Source organism: Nothobranchius furzeri, chromosome 5 (assembly GCF_043380555.1).
Source record: "Nothobranchius furzeri strain GRZ-AD chromosome 5, NfurGRZ-RIMD1, whole genome shotgun sequence".
NCBI classification, from domain to species: Eukaryota; Metazoa; Chordata; class Actinopteri; order Cyprinodontiformes; family Nothobranchiidae; genus Nothobranchius; species Nothobranchius furzeri.
In genome coordinates this window covers 8,271,737-8,287,476 of record NC_091745.1, presented here as the reverse complement: position 1 = coordinate 8,287,476, position 15,740 = coordinate 8,271,737, and the positions used below count along the sequence as shown (strand labels likewise).

The 15,740-nt window shown below is 44.2% G+C and overlaps 1 protein-coding gene across 9 annotated transcripts in view; it reads left to right on the top strand.

Moving 5' to 3' along the window:
- Positions 1-443: 443 nt before the first annotated feature.
- med25 (mediator complex subunit 25) overlaps positions 444-15,740 on the top strand; it is a 33,444-nt gene continuing 18,147 nt past the window's right edge. For 7 of the 9 annotated variants that reach the window (XM_054740210.2, XM_054740209.2, XM_015948725.3 and 4 more), the window contains exons 1-10: positions 444-569; positions 1,941-2,075; positions 2,166-2,211; positions 2,303-2,427; positions 2,520-2,618; positions 4,337-4,457; positions 4,593-4,749; positions 5,834-5,958; positions 6,100-6,175; positions 14,829-15,073. In XM_054740210.2, the coding sequence (XP_054596185.2) occupies positions 1,951-2,075; positions 2,166-2,211; positions 2,303-2,427; positions 2,520-2,618; positions 4,337-4,457; positions 4,593-4,749; positions 5,834-5,958; positions 6,100-6,175; positions 14,829-15,073 (1,119 nt within the window). In that variant the 5' untranslated portion in view covers positions 444-569; positions 1,941-1,950. Of the gene's footprint in view, positions 570-603; positions 625-1,940; positions 2,093-2,165; positions 2,212-2,302; positions 2,428-2,519; positions 2,619-4,336; positions 4,458-4,592; positions 4,750-5,833; positions 5,959-6,099; positions 6,176-14,828; positions 15,074-15,740 lie in introns of those variants that run through there. The other 2 variants (XM_054740208.2, XM_015948730.3) reach the window with 2 other exon arrangements.

Sequence of the window (15,740 nt, the reverse complement as noted above, 5' to 3'; positions counted from 1 at the left end):
ACACACACACACACACACACACACACACACACACATACATACACACACACATTGAGTTTACTACATTTGAAAATAATCATAAACTGGGTGTGAGAATGGTAATACGTTCATAAAATAACTTTGAGTTGTTCTGGGACTTTGATCTCACCACCATCAGTGGTCTTTCTGCAGAACTGGGCTCTTTTCTCATGAAAGAGCAGTTTCAGTCTAAAATGAAGCCACAAACAAAACTATAGTTGTGTAAACATTTTACAAAGTAATAGGTAAAATCAAAATGAAAAGGTATTACATTTAGGACACATGTTTTCTCTCCTGAAAAGAATCTGTGTGAATGAGGTTTGGTGATAATTACTTAGAACAGAAGGGGGCAGCACCGCGCTGTTCAGCCTCCTGTCTGCAGAACGAAAATGGCGAAGAAGATGTTTTTAGTGGCGGTCGAGGGTCGTGGCGTCACTTCCGTAGAAAATTACCTAAACACGGTGATGTTAGCTGCTCTGTTGTGTTTATATTTGGTTTAGGTTCGTTTTGTTTCTCATTTAAAGCCTCCGCTGGTCGCAGAACACCATCAGGTCAGTTCTTATCTGCTGCTGACCAGATTCTATGTGAAGCTTGTTGGAACTTTTGGTAAAAATCGCACTTTTCTTGCTAATGCTAATAATGATGTTCATGTTGTGTCTTCGTGATGATGAGCAGGTCTTATTCACACCTGACTCTAGCGTTCAGCTAAGATGAACAAAGTTCTAATCTGCTGTAGGATTTACGTTAAATCATAACTTTTCTTATTTCCAGAGTGGGGCTTTTCTTAACCCTGCAGTGTTTACTTTAGACACTACAGGATGTTTTATACACTTAGCCGCCTATATGTAAAAACAGCAGGCTGTCTCTTATGTGGAAATAACTATGGGATTCAAAGTCCATTTTGCAGGATGACTGTACTAAATAGAAAGCGGTTTCTCTGTTTTTTCCACCTAGACTTGATGTTAGAAGCTTCACAGATAATCCCTCATACGATTGTGCGAAATATAAGGTTATTTATAATAACTTAATACCCAACCCTTTTTCTTATCTTCTGAAATCGTCTTTCCCTTCTTCAGGTTGTTTGGTTTTCTTTTAGAAGTTTTTCCTGTACTTTTGTTGCTTTTTAGTCGTTTGTATCCAGTTTATGCTCTTGATCATAACAGTGTTTTGTCTAACATGCATGAAAAAGTAAGGAATACCATCAAGTGGAAGATGAAGAGAAGTGTCAGATCTCCAGTGGAGGAACAGTTTCTGAAAGTCATCCCTCTATAAAAATATCGAAATCCGTACATGTGGAAGGTCCCTCGGATGATCATTTACTGTATGAGAGCTGCACAGTAGCAGAAATTAAAACATGTATATAGCAGGTTATTATTGAGATTCAAGCAGATCTTTGCTTTACTGACCATATATTTGCTATGTACAGAACAGTTCTATGCCGTATCACATCTTTATAGCTCCTACCTCTTTGGGAACCACCTTGTTGGTGTTGAAATAACACTTTTTGTCTGACTGTTATTTTTGGTGTTTTTCTTAGGTAAAAACACAAAAGAAGCCGCATGTAACAGCAAGCCAAAACAGATTTAGTTTGTTTTCTATGTTCTGTTAATGTCTTGTACCGGTTCAGGGCAAACCAAATAAAAATCATTCTTCTGTTATGGTCCTATGCCGGACAGAAACGTAGCAGAAAAGAAGCCAAAGTCTTAAGAAAACAAGAAAGTTTGGCTGCTTGAAAGCAAAATATGAGGAAATGAAGTTGGACTTGGAACGTTAGCATCCCACTACTTTCCCCATTTAATTATTAAAGTGTACACATGTATGGTTCAGCTCTGTATTCTATCAAGTTGCTGGAATTTGTTTAGATTTCTTCAAAAGCCTTAATAATTTGGTTCATTCCATGATGAGATCATCTTAATGTCCAGATCAGCGTTCATGGAGCCTTCCAGTAAACCTGGTTTCAACCAGGTGGCTGATGTGGTGTTCGTCATCGAAGGAACAGCCAACCTCGGACCGTACTTTGAATCCTTAAGGAAAAACTATATACTTCCAGCAATTGAGTAAGAATTCCTTAAAGGTAAAGGCTGTTAGTCTGTGTCTGCTTTTGGTTAGTTATGGAATAATATTTTTGTTTATTTTATCCGTCATAGATATTTCAACGGAGGGCCTCCAGCAGAAACAGATTTTGGTGGAGATGTGAGTGGTATTTTTATATTGTTTTTGCTGTGAGTTTGGGAGGTATTGTTGTTCAAAAACCAAAAAGACCCTCTGTTCTCTGTTTTTATAGTATGGAGGAACCCAGTACGGCCTTGTGGTGTTTAACACGGTTGAGTGCGCTCCTGAATCCTACGTCCAGTGTCACGCACCAACTAGTTCTGCCTTTGAGTTTGTCTCATGGATCGACAAAATCCAGTAATGCTTTGGGAATAGCTGCAAAGTTCTTAATGCTTAATATCCATTTTTTAATTGAAAACATGATTGTAATTTACTTTTCTTTCTGCCAGGTTTATGGGGGGTGGAGCAGAGAGCTGCAGCCTGATTGCTGAAGGGCTCTCTGTGGCTTTGCAGCTTTTTGACGACTTTAAAAAGATGAGAGAACAAATGTAAACGAGCATTTCGATTTTGATTTGCTGAAAAGAATTTGTCATAATAGTTTGTCGTAATACTTTTCTTAGTTTAGTCAAATTAGAACTAGGATTATGAAATTTCATGTGGAACACAAAAAAAATTTCTTTAATCATTATTTCTGATTATAATTGGTCATTCTGAGTTTTTCATGCTGGCTGAACATGACAACAGTCTCCTACACCTATCTCCTGCATTAGCTTCTGATATAAAATAGACGGTGAAACTCTAGGATTGGAAAATCCACACAGATCTACATCACACTGTCACTTAATGGGCTCGACACACGGGAGGCGACAAACGACCGCGATCAGCGAAATTTGTTGCTGTCGCTTTTATTACCTGACACACGGGAGGCGGCCAGCGCCAAAGTCGTCTACGCGTTCTGTTTCATGGCGAAATCTAAACTTGCGTTGTTTTGCTTGGCTGTGTCAGGTTGGAGGGAATTAAGGTTATTTAATCTGTTCAGAGTTAATAAAGCGATAGATATGATGTTTCACAAGTTACTGTTAGAGTTATGTGAAATCTTACTTGTGATTTTACTATATAAAACATAATCAACTTCTCCTCCATGTTTGCTCGGAGGAGTTTACGGAGTATCCTGTCCGCTCTTTGGTCAGTGAATGAAACCTCCGTTGATTGGTTCTCGTCCGCGACAGCGATGAAAAGTTGAAAATGTTTCAATTTTCTTGGATCGCTTCGCTGGGTCGCCTGTGCACGACACGTGTACGAGCGCAAAATTTCACACGCACGTTTTTCGCGTTTGGCTTGGTAGGAGGGAGACCCGCGATTATCGCTTTATCGGCATGTCTCATTGAAAAAGAATGGAGGAGAGGTGATGTCTCCTCTCGTGTGCCGAGCCCATAACACTCGTGGACTCACCCATCTTGACTCACGATGGGGAATGCTGTTATTGGTTTAACGTCCAGGAAACAGCAGAGAACGTCTCAGCTAGTAGACGCTGTCACTGGGCGACATAGCGAAAATGTATCGTTATCTAAATTTCTGACTCTAATCAATATAGTTTTTCCCATGTCAATAAATTTGATAATAAAAGAAGAAAATTAAAAGATGCGTGTGGGTTGGCCATGTTCATGTCTCTTTAAGAAGCTGTACCACCTCGAGTCACATGACGACATGACTCAATGTAAGACGCGTGACAGCCCCATCTAGTGGTCCGTTTATAGTTATCGAGGTGAACTCCTCAATATACCGCGATATTGATTTTAGGCCGTATCGCCCAGCTCTAGTTGAAGCTAACCATTAGCATTAGCAACTTCACCACACAGCAGAAGCTCCTTCAGGCTTGTGTTATTTGCGGAGATGAAACATCTTTGTTGCAAGTCACTTGTAAAGTGGCGTTGCTGTTTTCTAATCTAGAGCGAGATGTCCAATATCATGAAATAAGACTCCAGCACCTGTCATTCGAAACTCAGCAACTTTTACTTCCTAGAAATGGTGCGCCGATACCCCCGATCGACTTACAAGGCTTTTCTTCCTACTAGAGACCACTGCACCTGTATTTGTTCAAGGAATAAACGACTCCTTTAAAGGTTACTCCAGAAAAATGATTAAACCAATAGGTGATGAGTTGGACTCTGCATTTTTCTTAAAACCATTTTTAACAATAAATCTGAGTGTAGTCTCAGCCTGCTATAGATGGGAATCTCAGCTCTGATCTGTGTGTTTGTTTCAGAGGTCAGACTCACAAAGTGTGTGTGCTGCTGTGTAACTCCCCCCCGTACCTGCTCCCTGCTGTGGAGAGCGTCAGCTACACTGGCTGCACCGCAGACAGCTTGGTCAAAATCATCAGAGATGTGAGTCGTCATCGGTTACTCTTCGACCTTAGCTTTGCTTAAATCTGCTTGTTGGTTTTAAGTTGTTTACGTTTGCTGTTGAGTCAGTAAAAAGAAAAACAATCACTTTAACGGGCCGTGTTTGATTGATTGTAGAGAGGAATTCACTTCTCTGTGGTTGCTCCTCGGAAACTGCCCGCTCTCAGAGCTTTGTTTGAGCGGGCATCTCCAGTGAGCGGGGCGGTTGAACCCCACCCCGACTACAGCCAGGATCCGTTCCACATGGTGCTGGTCAGAGGCATCTCGCTTCCACGTGAGAAACACTCATTTAAATCCAGAGTTCGTTACAGCAGGTAGAGCTCTGCTGTTGAACATTGTCCTATTTAGTTTTTGAACTGCTGTTTCAGGTCTTTTATTTGTGTTTACTATTGTGGAGAAAATGTTAATAAATGATGTATTAATTAGTATTTTAGAGCATATTCTCACTGAGAATGTTATGCTGATATGTTAGCTTCCATTGCCACCATTGTTATCAGCTAATGGTGCGTTCGCTTTCTCCTCGGAAATTCTAACTTCCCAGTAGGAAAAATCAAATGAAAAAGGACGGCAAAAGGAATGAAGATACACAGTAAATTTAGTTCACAGTAAAGATGTTTGCTTCAGTTTAACTATCAGCTTATAAAACTACAAGGACGATGTTAAAATACAAACTTGTATGTTATTTATCGTGATATTTATCAAATATGGTTATATATTGAGAAAAATATATATTTAATTATAAAAGAGAATTAAAATAATAAACACTCAAAAGTATCGAAAATTGGTACCGTTAAGTACCGGTATCGACTCGTAGGTACCGGGAATTAGTACCGGATCGATTCAAATGTCAAAGGTACCCATCCCTAATTCTCAGTGTGAGGACAGTATGAAGCAGGTAGAGATGTTAGGTTACACGTAGCTCCAAGCTGAGGTGATTTATTTTTGGGAGATGACACAGTGAGAGCTGAAGGCTCATCTCCAGAAACATTGAAAGTTACTCACTTAGATATTTAGCTTGGTTTATTGCTTATTTATGTCTATTTCTTTTAATCTTATATTGTTTGTAATTTTCATCTCGCTGCAGCTGATTTCTCAGAGGAGTCTTTATTTTAGGCTCCATTTGGGACAGCTTCCTTTAGACCACTAATGTGTCTGTGAGACACTGGCTGTTGAGTTTCACACTTTAATTTCTGCTTCACAGTTCTGCTGTAAATTAATTATTTTGGCAGGTTCAGCTTTCCTAAACAAGGAAATAGCGGTTATGAGGTTAATCTTAGCCATTTGGAGTGTTGAATGCTGAACAGAATTTGGCACACTAATGTTTCTCACCTGTAAATGGAGCTTTTCTGTGGTCACAGCTAACACAGGTGGAGGACCTGGACCGCTGAAGCCTGTGCTCCCCCCTCAACAGCTGAGTGTCAGCCAGCCTGTTGTTGGGCCTCCTCAGGCCCCTCCACCCATTAACACGCCCCACTCTTATCAGGTAAGGGCCACCCTGCTACCAAGCCCCCGGGGACTAAAGCTTGCCTCCTGCTTTTGGCTCGCTGTCAGAAAAGGGTTTCACATTTCTTCTGTAAAACACTCTCCAGCGCTGACTCTGGTTTTCCAATCTGTTTCCTGGCAGAATTTGACCTCCATGACTCCTGCTCATGTGGCTGCACAGAGGGCCGTCGAAGCAGCCAACAACCAGAAGAGTCGCTGTAAGTTAACAGTTGGCCTCCAGTTCCATTTTTGGTTCTTTATTAAAACACAGAGAAGGTTTCTCTTTACCTTGCTGACGGTTTCGTTTGCAGCTGCAAACATCTTCAGAGCTGACGCTGATGGTGGCGTCACTTCCTACTCCGTTTATCCGTGGGCAGCAGAGGACGTTGTCGCCCTCTGCTGCCCGCTCTCCCCCCTCCGATGATGCAGTCCCATGCGCGATCCAATGAGTAAACTCCATCGTCTCTGTTCAGGCCTCCAGGATTGTCGGGAGCAGATTACTGCTGCTATGAAGTTGAAGATTATTGCATCAGAATAAAAATACGTTTACTTTAGTCGACTAAAATAAGACTAAAGCTAAAACTAACTGGATGACTAAATTGTGACTAAAATTAAAAATTATTTTTGTCAAAAGATTTAAACTAAATTAAAATTTCTTGTCAAAATTAACACTGGTGGAGTTTAAAAAATATATATATATAAATTAGGGCTGGGACTTGATTAAAATTTTTAATCTAATTAATTACAGGCTTTGTAATTAATTAATCTCAATTAATCACATTTTAATCGTTCAGGAAAATGTGCTCTCAAAGTAAAACTTAATTAAAATTATGAGACAGAGAATCAAACATTAGACATGGTTATTACTGTAAACTAAAGCTTTTAAATAAAAAATGCATTTAAATTAATCAAATGTCACTGTGTGATATGAAACAAGACCCAAATCAACAAAAATTTATAATTACAAATAGAAAACACCTGAAAAGGGTTCCTGAGCCTTTAAAAAGTCTCTCTGTCTAGATGAATGACTGAAATGAATTTGACTTTGCACCAGATTCTAATTTTTCCAGTTTCTCTTGTTTGTATAATTGGGAGTTTTTATTAGCATTTCTACTCATAATGTAGTAAAAACACATAAATATTAATCCTTCAAAATGACAGTAGAACAGGCACAAATATGATCTAGGACTTAAATGTACTAACTTTTAACACCAGAGCAGGCATGGCATATTCTGAGAATGATCAGGAACTCTAACTGGTTCCAGTTGGATGACTGGAGGTTGATGGGATGATAAAAGATCATGGCGAGGAAATAATGATCTGACGAACAGGTGAGCGGACCTTCCTTACATGGGAAGTCCTGACGTCACGTTAAGAAGGGGATGCTGCAGACCCGCAGATTCACGCCTGCAGCAGCGAATCTGGTGTGATCTCCAGCCTGATCACAACTTCCTCGTTCCTCGCTGCCCCTGATGCACTTAAGCATCCGCCCCTTAGCTGATGACAGCTTCAACACACCTCGCTGCTTAATGATAGTAATGCATGTGATGTTTAGACAGAGACTCGTCTCAGAAACACATAATTCCCCGAAAGAATTGTTTAGAAAATCATCAGAAAAGTTTCAGAGTGTTTCTGTTTTAACTTAAACTTCTGTTTTCAACTTTAAGACACGTTGTTTGTGATTGTTTACAGAGTAGTGAGAACACGGAGCGTTCTCCCAGCGACAGCCAGGTGCCTCTCGTTTGACTACTTTCATAAACTACTGTTAGGACACAGAATTATTCTGTCTGGTGCTTTCAGCGCTGCACAGATGTTACGTAAATGTTAAAAATATAGCTTACCGCAACTTTTGTAAAGTTCCCGTTGCCACCGGGCAGCAGAGACAATCTCTGAAAAATGTCTGCGACACGGACTCCGTTGTTGTCCGGAAGTTTTTTTCACAAGTTAGGAAAAGAGGCGGGCGTGTTTCCTAAATCCTGCATCAGTCCAAGCAAGGCAACTTCTTTCTGTTTTTATTCCGTTTTAGTAGCCATTAGCACTGTGCATTGTTGTGTGCGTCAGTGATATTCAGTCTACGAGGAAGTCTTGCAATGACAAAGGTTCCGCCTTGCTTGAAATGCAAGCTGCGATTAAATGCGTTAATTTTTTTTACGCGTTATTTTTTTCTAATTAATTAATCGTAATTAACATGTTAAAGTCCCGGCCCTAATATCAATAAATAAAGTAATTCTCACATTTGTCCAAAAACTTCCACCAAATTACACAGAAAGCAACCATTGAAACATCTGGTTAATCGGTATCGCCGAAACACCACACATCCACACTTTCCTGGGTCCCCCATACATTATGCACTCATGTATTAAGCAACAGAACACCGCTGGTATGAGAGGTTCTTCACTCAAGAAGGAGAAACAGCCGGCTGCTACCACTTCAACTTTAAGATAAACTACCAGAGTCCCAAATAAAAAAAACACAATTTAAAGTCACGGACAACAAAAGATGTTTGGAGCTAGAAAACAGCAACTGGTAGAAAAAAGCTGATGATCTGAGGCACTTCGAAAGTATTTTATTAAGGTATGAGCAGACGCGCGCGACCTGCTTCAGGGCATAATCCAGGCCGAAATTGGTCAGCTCATACTTAAATAAATTGCTTTCGGAGTGCCTCAGATCATCAGCTTTTTCTTTCCATATTTACCTTTGACATTTTTATGACCCCGAAGAGCACCCGTGACACCCACGTCATTCCCACTGATGCACTCACTCCCACCTGCCGGAAAACATCAACTGGAGTTTATAAGTTTGACTCACAGTTGTAAAGCACCTTTTATAGTGAGAGGACTCCAAAGCACTTTACACTACAGTGCATCATTCACCCATTCACACACATTCACACGCTGATGATGATGAGCTACAATGTGTTGGATAATGTTGAACATGTTGTAACCCGGACACGGGAAGTGCTACCGTGCCGGAAACGAATGTGACGAGGGAGTTCGGAGAATAAAGAAAGACATGAAAATATGAGCTGGGATCAGTGTTGCCAACTTAACGACTTTATCGCTGTTCCTAACAACTTTTTGACCCTCAACGACTTTTTTTTTTTCCAAAAAAAGCACCTAGTGACAAACCTAGCGACATTTCTCAGGACCCGTTGCTACTTTGTGTAGAACTTTCTTGTAGATATTCCCTGCCGATTAGCAACATGGAAACCATTTGCACTCTGAACCGTTCTTCTGGGAGTAAGGAAAGAGAACGATAATCTGCACATGTGCACGAGGACTGACGAATCATAAACCGTTTTTGGCCGGGCCGAAGACAAAGGTACAGCTGCAGAGCTGGAGACCGCCAATTTATGTCTGCTGCTGCTGCTGCAGGCTCATGCTTCTACTAGAGACGGCGCAGGCGTCAACCTGCGATCTCTGGTTCTGCAGCCGTCAGACACTTTGGTTTTTCCTGCATTTGGCAAATAAAATCAACGGGAGTTTCAACTACCGTCCCATTTACACACGCAGCTCTGTGGCTCATCTGAATTTCCTTCAGTGACTAGGGGATGGTTATACCATGAGACACCTGCTCCCTTTTGCTCGGTGCGCCGTTATTATCACGATGGAGAGAATACACAATAGAGAAGTAGAGAAACTATGAGGTGTAAAAAAATCCCAGCTTTTTAGGAAAATGTCTTTGAGAATGAGGAGAGCAGGAGGTCTGAGGTATATCCTACAACACAACTGTTTGGATCACCACACCATATCTGTCTTGATGTCACTTTATTTATACTTTTGGAATTTATTGTACATATCAAAGCAATTTTGGCCATTTTAATCATAATAATTAATAACATTAATACATAAAATAGTTTTTTTATTTTCCTCCCTTTTAGTCCTAAAAAGACCAACTTTTTTCTAAATATTCTATATACACACATATATACATACAGATATATATACATACAGATATATATATATCTTTTAGATGCTATGGGGAAAATGAATGCCAATGTGGCGTGATGACATCATCAATATGCTAATTAGCATTTGGCATCATCTGGCAACATCTGGGTGACTTTCTGGGTCGACTTCAGCTAGTAGCTACTTTCTATCAGGGGGAGTTGGCAACACTGGTTGGGGTTGTCTTTGCCTCCCGCACCACTAAAGCCTGATTCATGCTTAATCAAAGGCACATTTGTGCCCCCGCTGCTGCAGCATCGTATCTCCTCTGTATTCATACTGGCCCGACCCTGTTGCAAAGAAATTCTCCGCCAAAACAACAGAGGGCACGCTCCTACGCAGGTGTGCATACTCTTGTAGTGATGTGTCTGCTGCCCTACTACTATTTACCATTTGCGACGCACATACACTCGCGAAAAGATGGTCGACACAGACACAGAGCAAATTCTTTTATTGAGCAGGAGCTGCTTGAGCTAGAGGAACAACAACTGTTATTAGAAAGAGCACAGCGAGAACGATGAAGGAAGAGGCGTCGGTGGAGTGTCCGTCCATTATCAACACTCGCGCTGTTTACATTTTTTAAGGGAAGCTACGTCATGCCGGAAATGACGTTGGTTTGTTTGGCTGAACAATAACGGACGTCCAGCATACAATGCGGCCATCGGATGTTTAGAATATAGAGCTCGACTCCCAACCGACGATTGCCCATACGACGTCGCATCAGGTCAGGCTGTGTGGCTTCCAAGAGAGAACAAAGAAGGGACTGTTGTACAGCAGGCAGTAACACCTAGATCATATGTCATTCAAACAGATGAGGGACACATACGGCGAAACCGCATACAGGTGAGGCCGTTATGTACAACTAAGTACAACAGTTACTAATGTAGAGCGTAGTACTGAGGAGATGCATACAAGCTGTATGCCTGTTACGCCCAGTCGGAAGATAGGGGTAGAAACAGAAGGTACACCTTATGTAACATCCTCAGGACGAGTGTCTAGGGCACCCTAGGGACACTGTTAAAGAATTAAAGTCCAGAGTAAATATAGATGATCTTGTTAAGGTGCTAGATAAATAAAGAAGTCCAGAGTAAATATAGATCCATCCATCCATCCATCCACACCCCACCCCACCCCGCTCCTCCGGGGAAATCCCAAGGCATTCCCTGGCCAGGTGAGAGACATAGTCCCTCCACCGTGTCCTGAGTCTACCTTTAGGTCTCCTCCTGGTTGGACGTGCCCGGAAAACCTCACCAGGGACGCATCCAGGAGGCATCCCGACCAGATGCCCGAGCCACCTCAACTGGCTCCTCTCGATGTGGAGGAGCAGTGGGTCTACTCCGAGCCCCTCCCAAATGACCAAGCTTCTCAGCCTATCTCTCAGGGAGAGCCCAGCCACTCTTCGGAGAAAACTCATTTCGGCCGCTTGTATCCGCGATCTCGTTCTTTCAGTCACTACCCAAGGCTCATGACCATAGGTGAGGGTAGGAACGTAGATCGACCGGTAAATCAAGAGCTTCACCTTCTGACTCAGCTCTCTCTTCACCACGACAAACTGGTACAACGCCCGCATCACTGCAGATACAGCACCAATCTGCCAATCGATCTCACGCTCCAGTTTTCCCTCACTCGTGAACAAGACCTTGAGATACATAAACTCCTCCACTTGGGGCAGGACCTCATCCCTGACCTGGAGAAGGCATTCTACCCTTTTCTGAATCAAGACCAGTGTCTCAGATTTAGAGGAGCTGATTCTCATCCCAGCTGTTTCACACTCGGCTGCGAACCGCTCCAGCGAAAGCTGAAGATCACGTTCTGATGAAGCCAACAGGACCACATCATCTGCAAAAAGCAGAGACCTGATCCTCAGGCCACCAAAACGGATGCCCTCCACACCTTGACTGCGCCTAGAAATCCTGTCCATAAAGGTTATGAACAGAATCAGTGACAAAGGGCAGCCTTGGCGGAGTCCAACTCTCACTGGGAACGAGCCCGACTTACTGCCGGCAATGCGGACCAAGCTCTGACACTGGTCATACAGGGACCTAACAGCCCGTATCAGAGGGCCTGGTACCTCATACTCCCGGAGTACCCCCCACATGGGCCCTCGAGGGACGTGGTCAAACGCCTTCTCCAAATCCATGAAGCACATGTAGACTGGTTGGGCAAATCCCCACGCACCCTCCAGGATTCCCCTAAGTGTTCTACGGCCAGGACGAAAACCACATTGCTCCTCCTGAATCTGAGGTTCAACAATCCGATGGATCCTCCTCTCCAGAACCCCTGAATAGACCTTACCAGGAAGGCTCAGGAGTGTGATCCCCCTGTAGTTGGAACACACCCTGCGGTCCCCCTTTTTAAATAAGGGAACCACCACCCCGGTCTGCAAGTCCAGCGGGACTGCCCCCGATGTCCATGCAATATTGCAGAGCCGCATCAGCCAACACAGCCCCACAACATCCAGAGCCTTAAGGAACTCCGGGCAGATCTCATCCACCCCCGGAGCCTTGCCACAGAGGAGCTTTTTAACCACCTCCGTGACCTCAGCACCAGATATTTGAGACGCCAACCCAAAGTCCCCAGACTCTGCTTCCTCACTGGAAGACATGTCGGTGGGATTGAGGAGGTCTTCGTAGTATTCTACCCACCGAGGACTCTTTCGTCAGCTTGACAGCATCCTTAACCGCCGGTGTCCACCAGCGGGTTTGGGGGTTGCCACCATGACAGGCACCGACGATCCTGCGACCACAGCTCCGGTCGGCCGCCTCAACAACGGAGGCACGGAACAGGGTCCATTCAGACACAATGTCCCCCGCCTGCCCCGGAACATTTTGGAAGTTCTGTCGGAGGTGGGAATTGAAGCGCCTTCTGACAGGAGACTCTCCCAGACATTCCCAGCAGACCCTTGCGATACGTTTGGGCCTGCCTGGTCTGACTGGCATCCTCCCCACCATCTGAGCCAACTCACCACCAGGTAGTGATCCGTTGACAGCTCTGCCCCTTTCTTCACCCGAGTGTCCAAGACATGCGGCCGCAGATCAGATGAAACAACAACAAAGTCGATCATCGAGCTATGGTCTAAGGTATTCTGGTGCCACGAGCACATATGGACACCTTTATGTCTGAACATGGTGTTCATTATGGACAATCCATGACTGGCACAGAAGTCCAATAACAAAACACCACTCGAATTCAGGGGGGCCGTTCCTCCCAACCACATCTCTCCAGGTCTCACTGCCGTTGCCCACGTGAGCGTTAAAGTCCCCCAGCAGAACGAGGGAGTCACCGGATGGAGCACTTTCCAGCACCCCCTCCAAGGTCTCCAAAAAGGGTGGGTAGTCTGAACTGTAGTTTGGTGCATAAGCACAGACCACAGTCAGAACCAGTCCCGCCACACGTAGGCAGAGGGAGGCTACCCTCTCATTCACTGGGGTAAACCCCAACGTACAGGCACCAAGATGGGGGGGCAACTAGTATGCCCACCCCTGCTTGGCGCCTCTCAGTGGGAGCAACTCCAGAATGGTAGAAAGTCCAACCCCTCTCAAGGAAACTGGTTCCAGAGCCAGAGCCATGTGTTGAGGTGAGTCCGACTATATCTAGTCGGAACCTCTCAACCTCACACACCAACTCAGGCTCCTTCCCCACCAGAGAGGTGACATTCCATGTGCCAAGAGCCAGCTTCTGTAGCCGAGGATCAGACCGCCATGGTCCTCTCCCTCGACTACCACCTGTCACACACTGCACCCGACCCCTTTGGCCCCTCCCACAAGTGGTGAGCCCATGGGAAGGGGGACCCACGTTTCCTCTTCGGGCTGTGCCCGGCCGGGCTCCATGGGTGAAAGCCCGGCCACCAGGCGCTCGCCAACGTGCCCCACCTCCAGGCCTGGCTCCAGAGGGGGCCTCCGGTGACCCACGTTCGGGCGAGGGAACATGGTTTCCATTTATATAATTCATCATAAGAGGTCTTCGGGCTGCTCTTTGTCTAATCCCTCACCTAGGGTCTGTTTGCCATGGATGACCCTACCAGAGACAGAAAACCTCAGACAACTTAGCTCCTAGGATCATTGAGACACTCAAACCCCTCCACCACGGTAAGGTGGCAGCCCAGGGAGAGAAGTAAATATAGATGTTCTTGTTAAGGTGTATGAAAGGAGGTACATATGGTGAGATTACAGGTAGGGGTGCTAACTACAGAGGGGAGGTGTTGGATAATGTGGAACATGTTGTAACCCGGACACGGGAAGTGTTACCATGCCGGAAACGGATGTGACAATGGAGTTCGGAGAATAAAGACATGAAAATATGAGCTGGGGTTGTCTTTGCCTCCCGCACCACTAAACGAAGCACGGTTAACATAACACAATGTAGCCGCGGCTGCTCTGCGGCTCACTGACACAAGTGTGCACTATCTCGTTTCCTTCGGCACAGTGGGCTCCAGGTTCAGGCAGAACCGTCTGAGGGAAGATACCCGAGGGGAGGGGTGTGCGTGTTCTGTGACCCTGTTTGTATTCAAAACCTAGCTTGTTCTGTTGTTTCACCATAACAGCTTTAATTGGTAATTGGCCAATCAGAAGTCCCAATTCTTCCCCGTTAGCCACCACACCACCACCCAGCATTCTCTCACTCAAGCAATAATGGATCTCCCTCCCATGAGAAAGTTTTTGCTTCCAGAATCAAATGTTCTAATATAAATGTAAATAAGGTTTTTCTGTCAATCATAGGGTTTTGGAGGATAATATGCATGAGTGAAAATTGGGATTGGCCCTCAGAACCAGAACTGTTTCATCTGTATATTTTATCATTCATATGCTCCCACTGGACCACCAACAATTAACTGGTGTAAAACCCAAATTTAAATTTTGTTTTAGTCATAAGGATTTTATTTATCTCTGCACCTCTTTCATATAAAGTTATTTCCAACTTTCAGTCCCTGGAATGGTTCCTCAAGGTCCTCCATTCTCGAGTCAGCCTCCTGGCTCCGTGATGAAGACCGGTCAGCCCAGCATATCAACGGTTACCACAGCAACCCAGCCAATGGTGCCACAGCCAGTTCCACCCAATCCTCAGCCACCTGTTCCATCCCCAGGACAGCCGGTGCCTAATCAGCCAACACAAACGCAGCCTCAGCCCACAGTCAACCAGCCCACAGCACCGTCAGCACCACCCATCATGGTATGTTCTGTTATAATCACCAAGACGGCTTCGTATAAATATCAATTATCTTGTTTTACTGACTTTTGGAGTTCCCCAAGGCTGGTTGATGGTGTGCTGATGCAGCTGATGACACTAATGTGCTTTCAGAACTACAGAAGGCTTGATGAATGAATAATGAAGGTGTTTTAACACAGATGGAACATTTTACTTAGAATGTTTATGAACAAAGTAGAAATCAATGATTATCCAAACATTTAGCAACTCTTAAAATATATTTTCTATAATTTTTTTTATCCATCCATTTTCTGTACCCACCGTTCCACGCAGGGTCACGGAGGGGCTGGTGCCTATCTCCAGCTGTCTCTGGGTAAATAGGCGGGGTACACCCTGGACAGGTTGCCATTCCATTGTAGGGCAATACAAAGACACACAGGACAAACAACCAAGCACACACACACCCAAGGACAATTTAGAGAAACTAATCAACCTTACAGTCATTTTCTTTAACTGAGAGGAAGCCGGAGTACCCGGAGAGAACCCACGCACAGGGGCGTGTCTAAGGAGTGGCCTAGGGTAGCGCATGCCACCCTTGGAATCTGACTGGCCACCCCAAGTACCTCTCCTCTGAATTCCCTTTAAATACTTTACATTGTCCACAAGACTTGGTATAAAAAAGCATAACCAT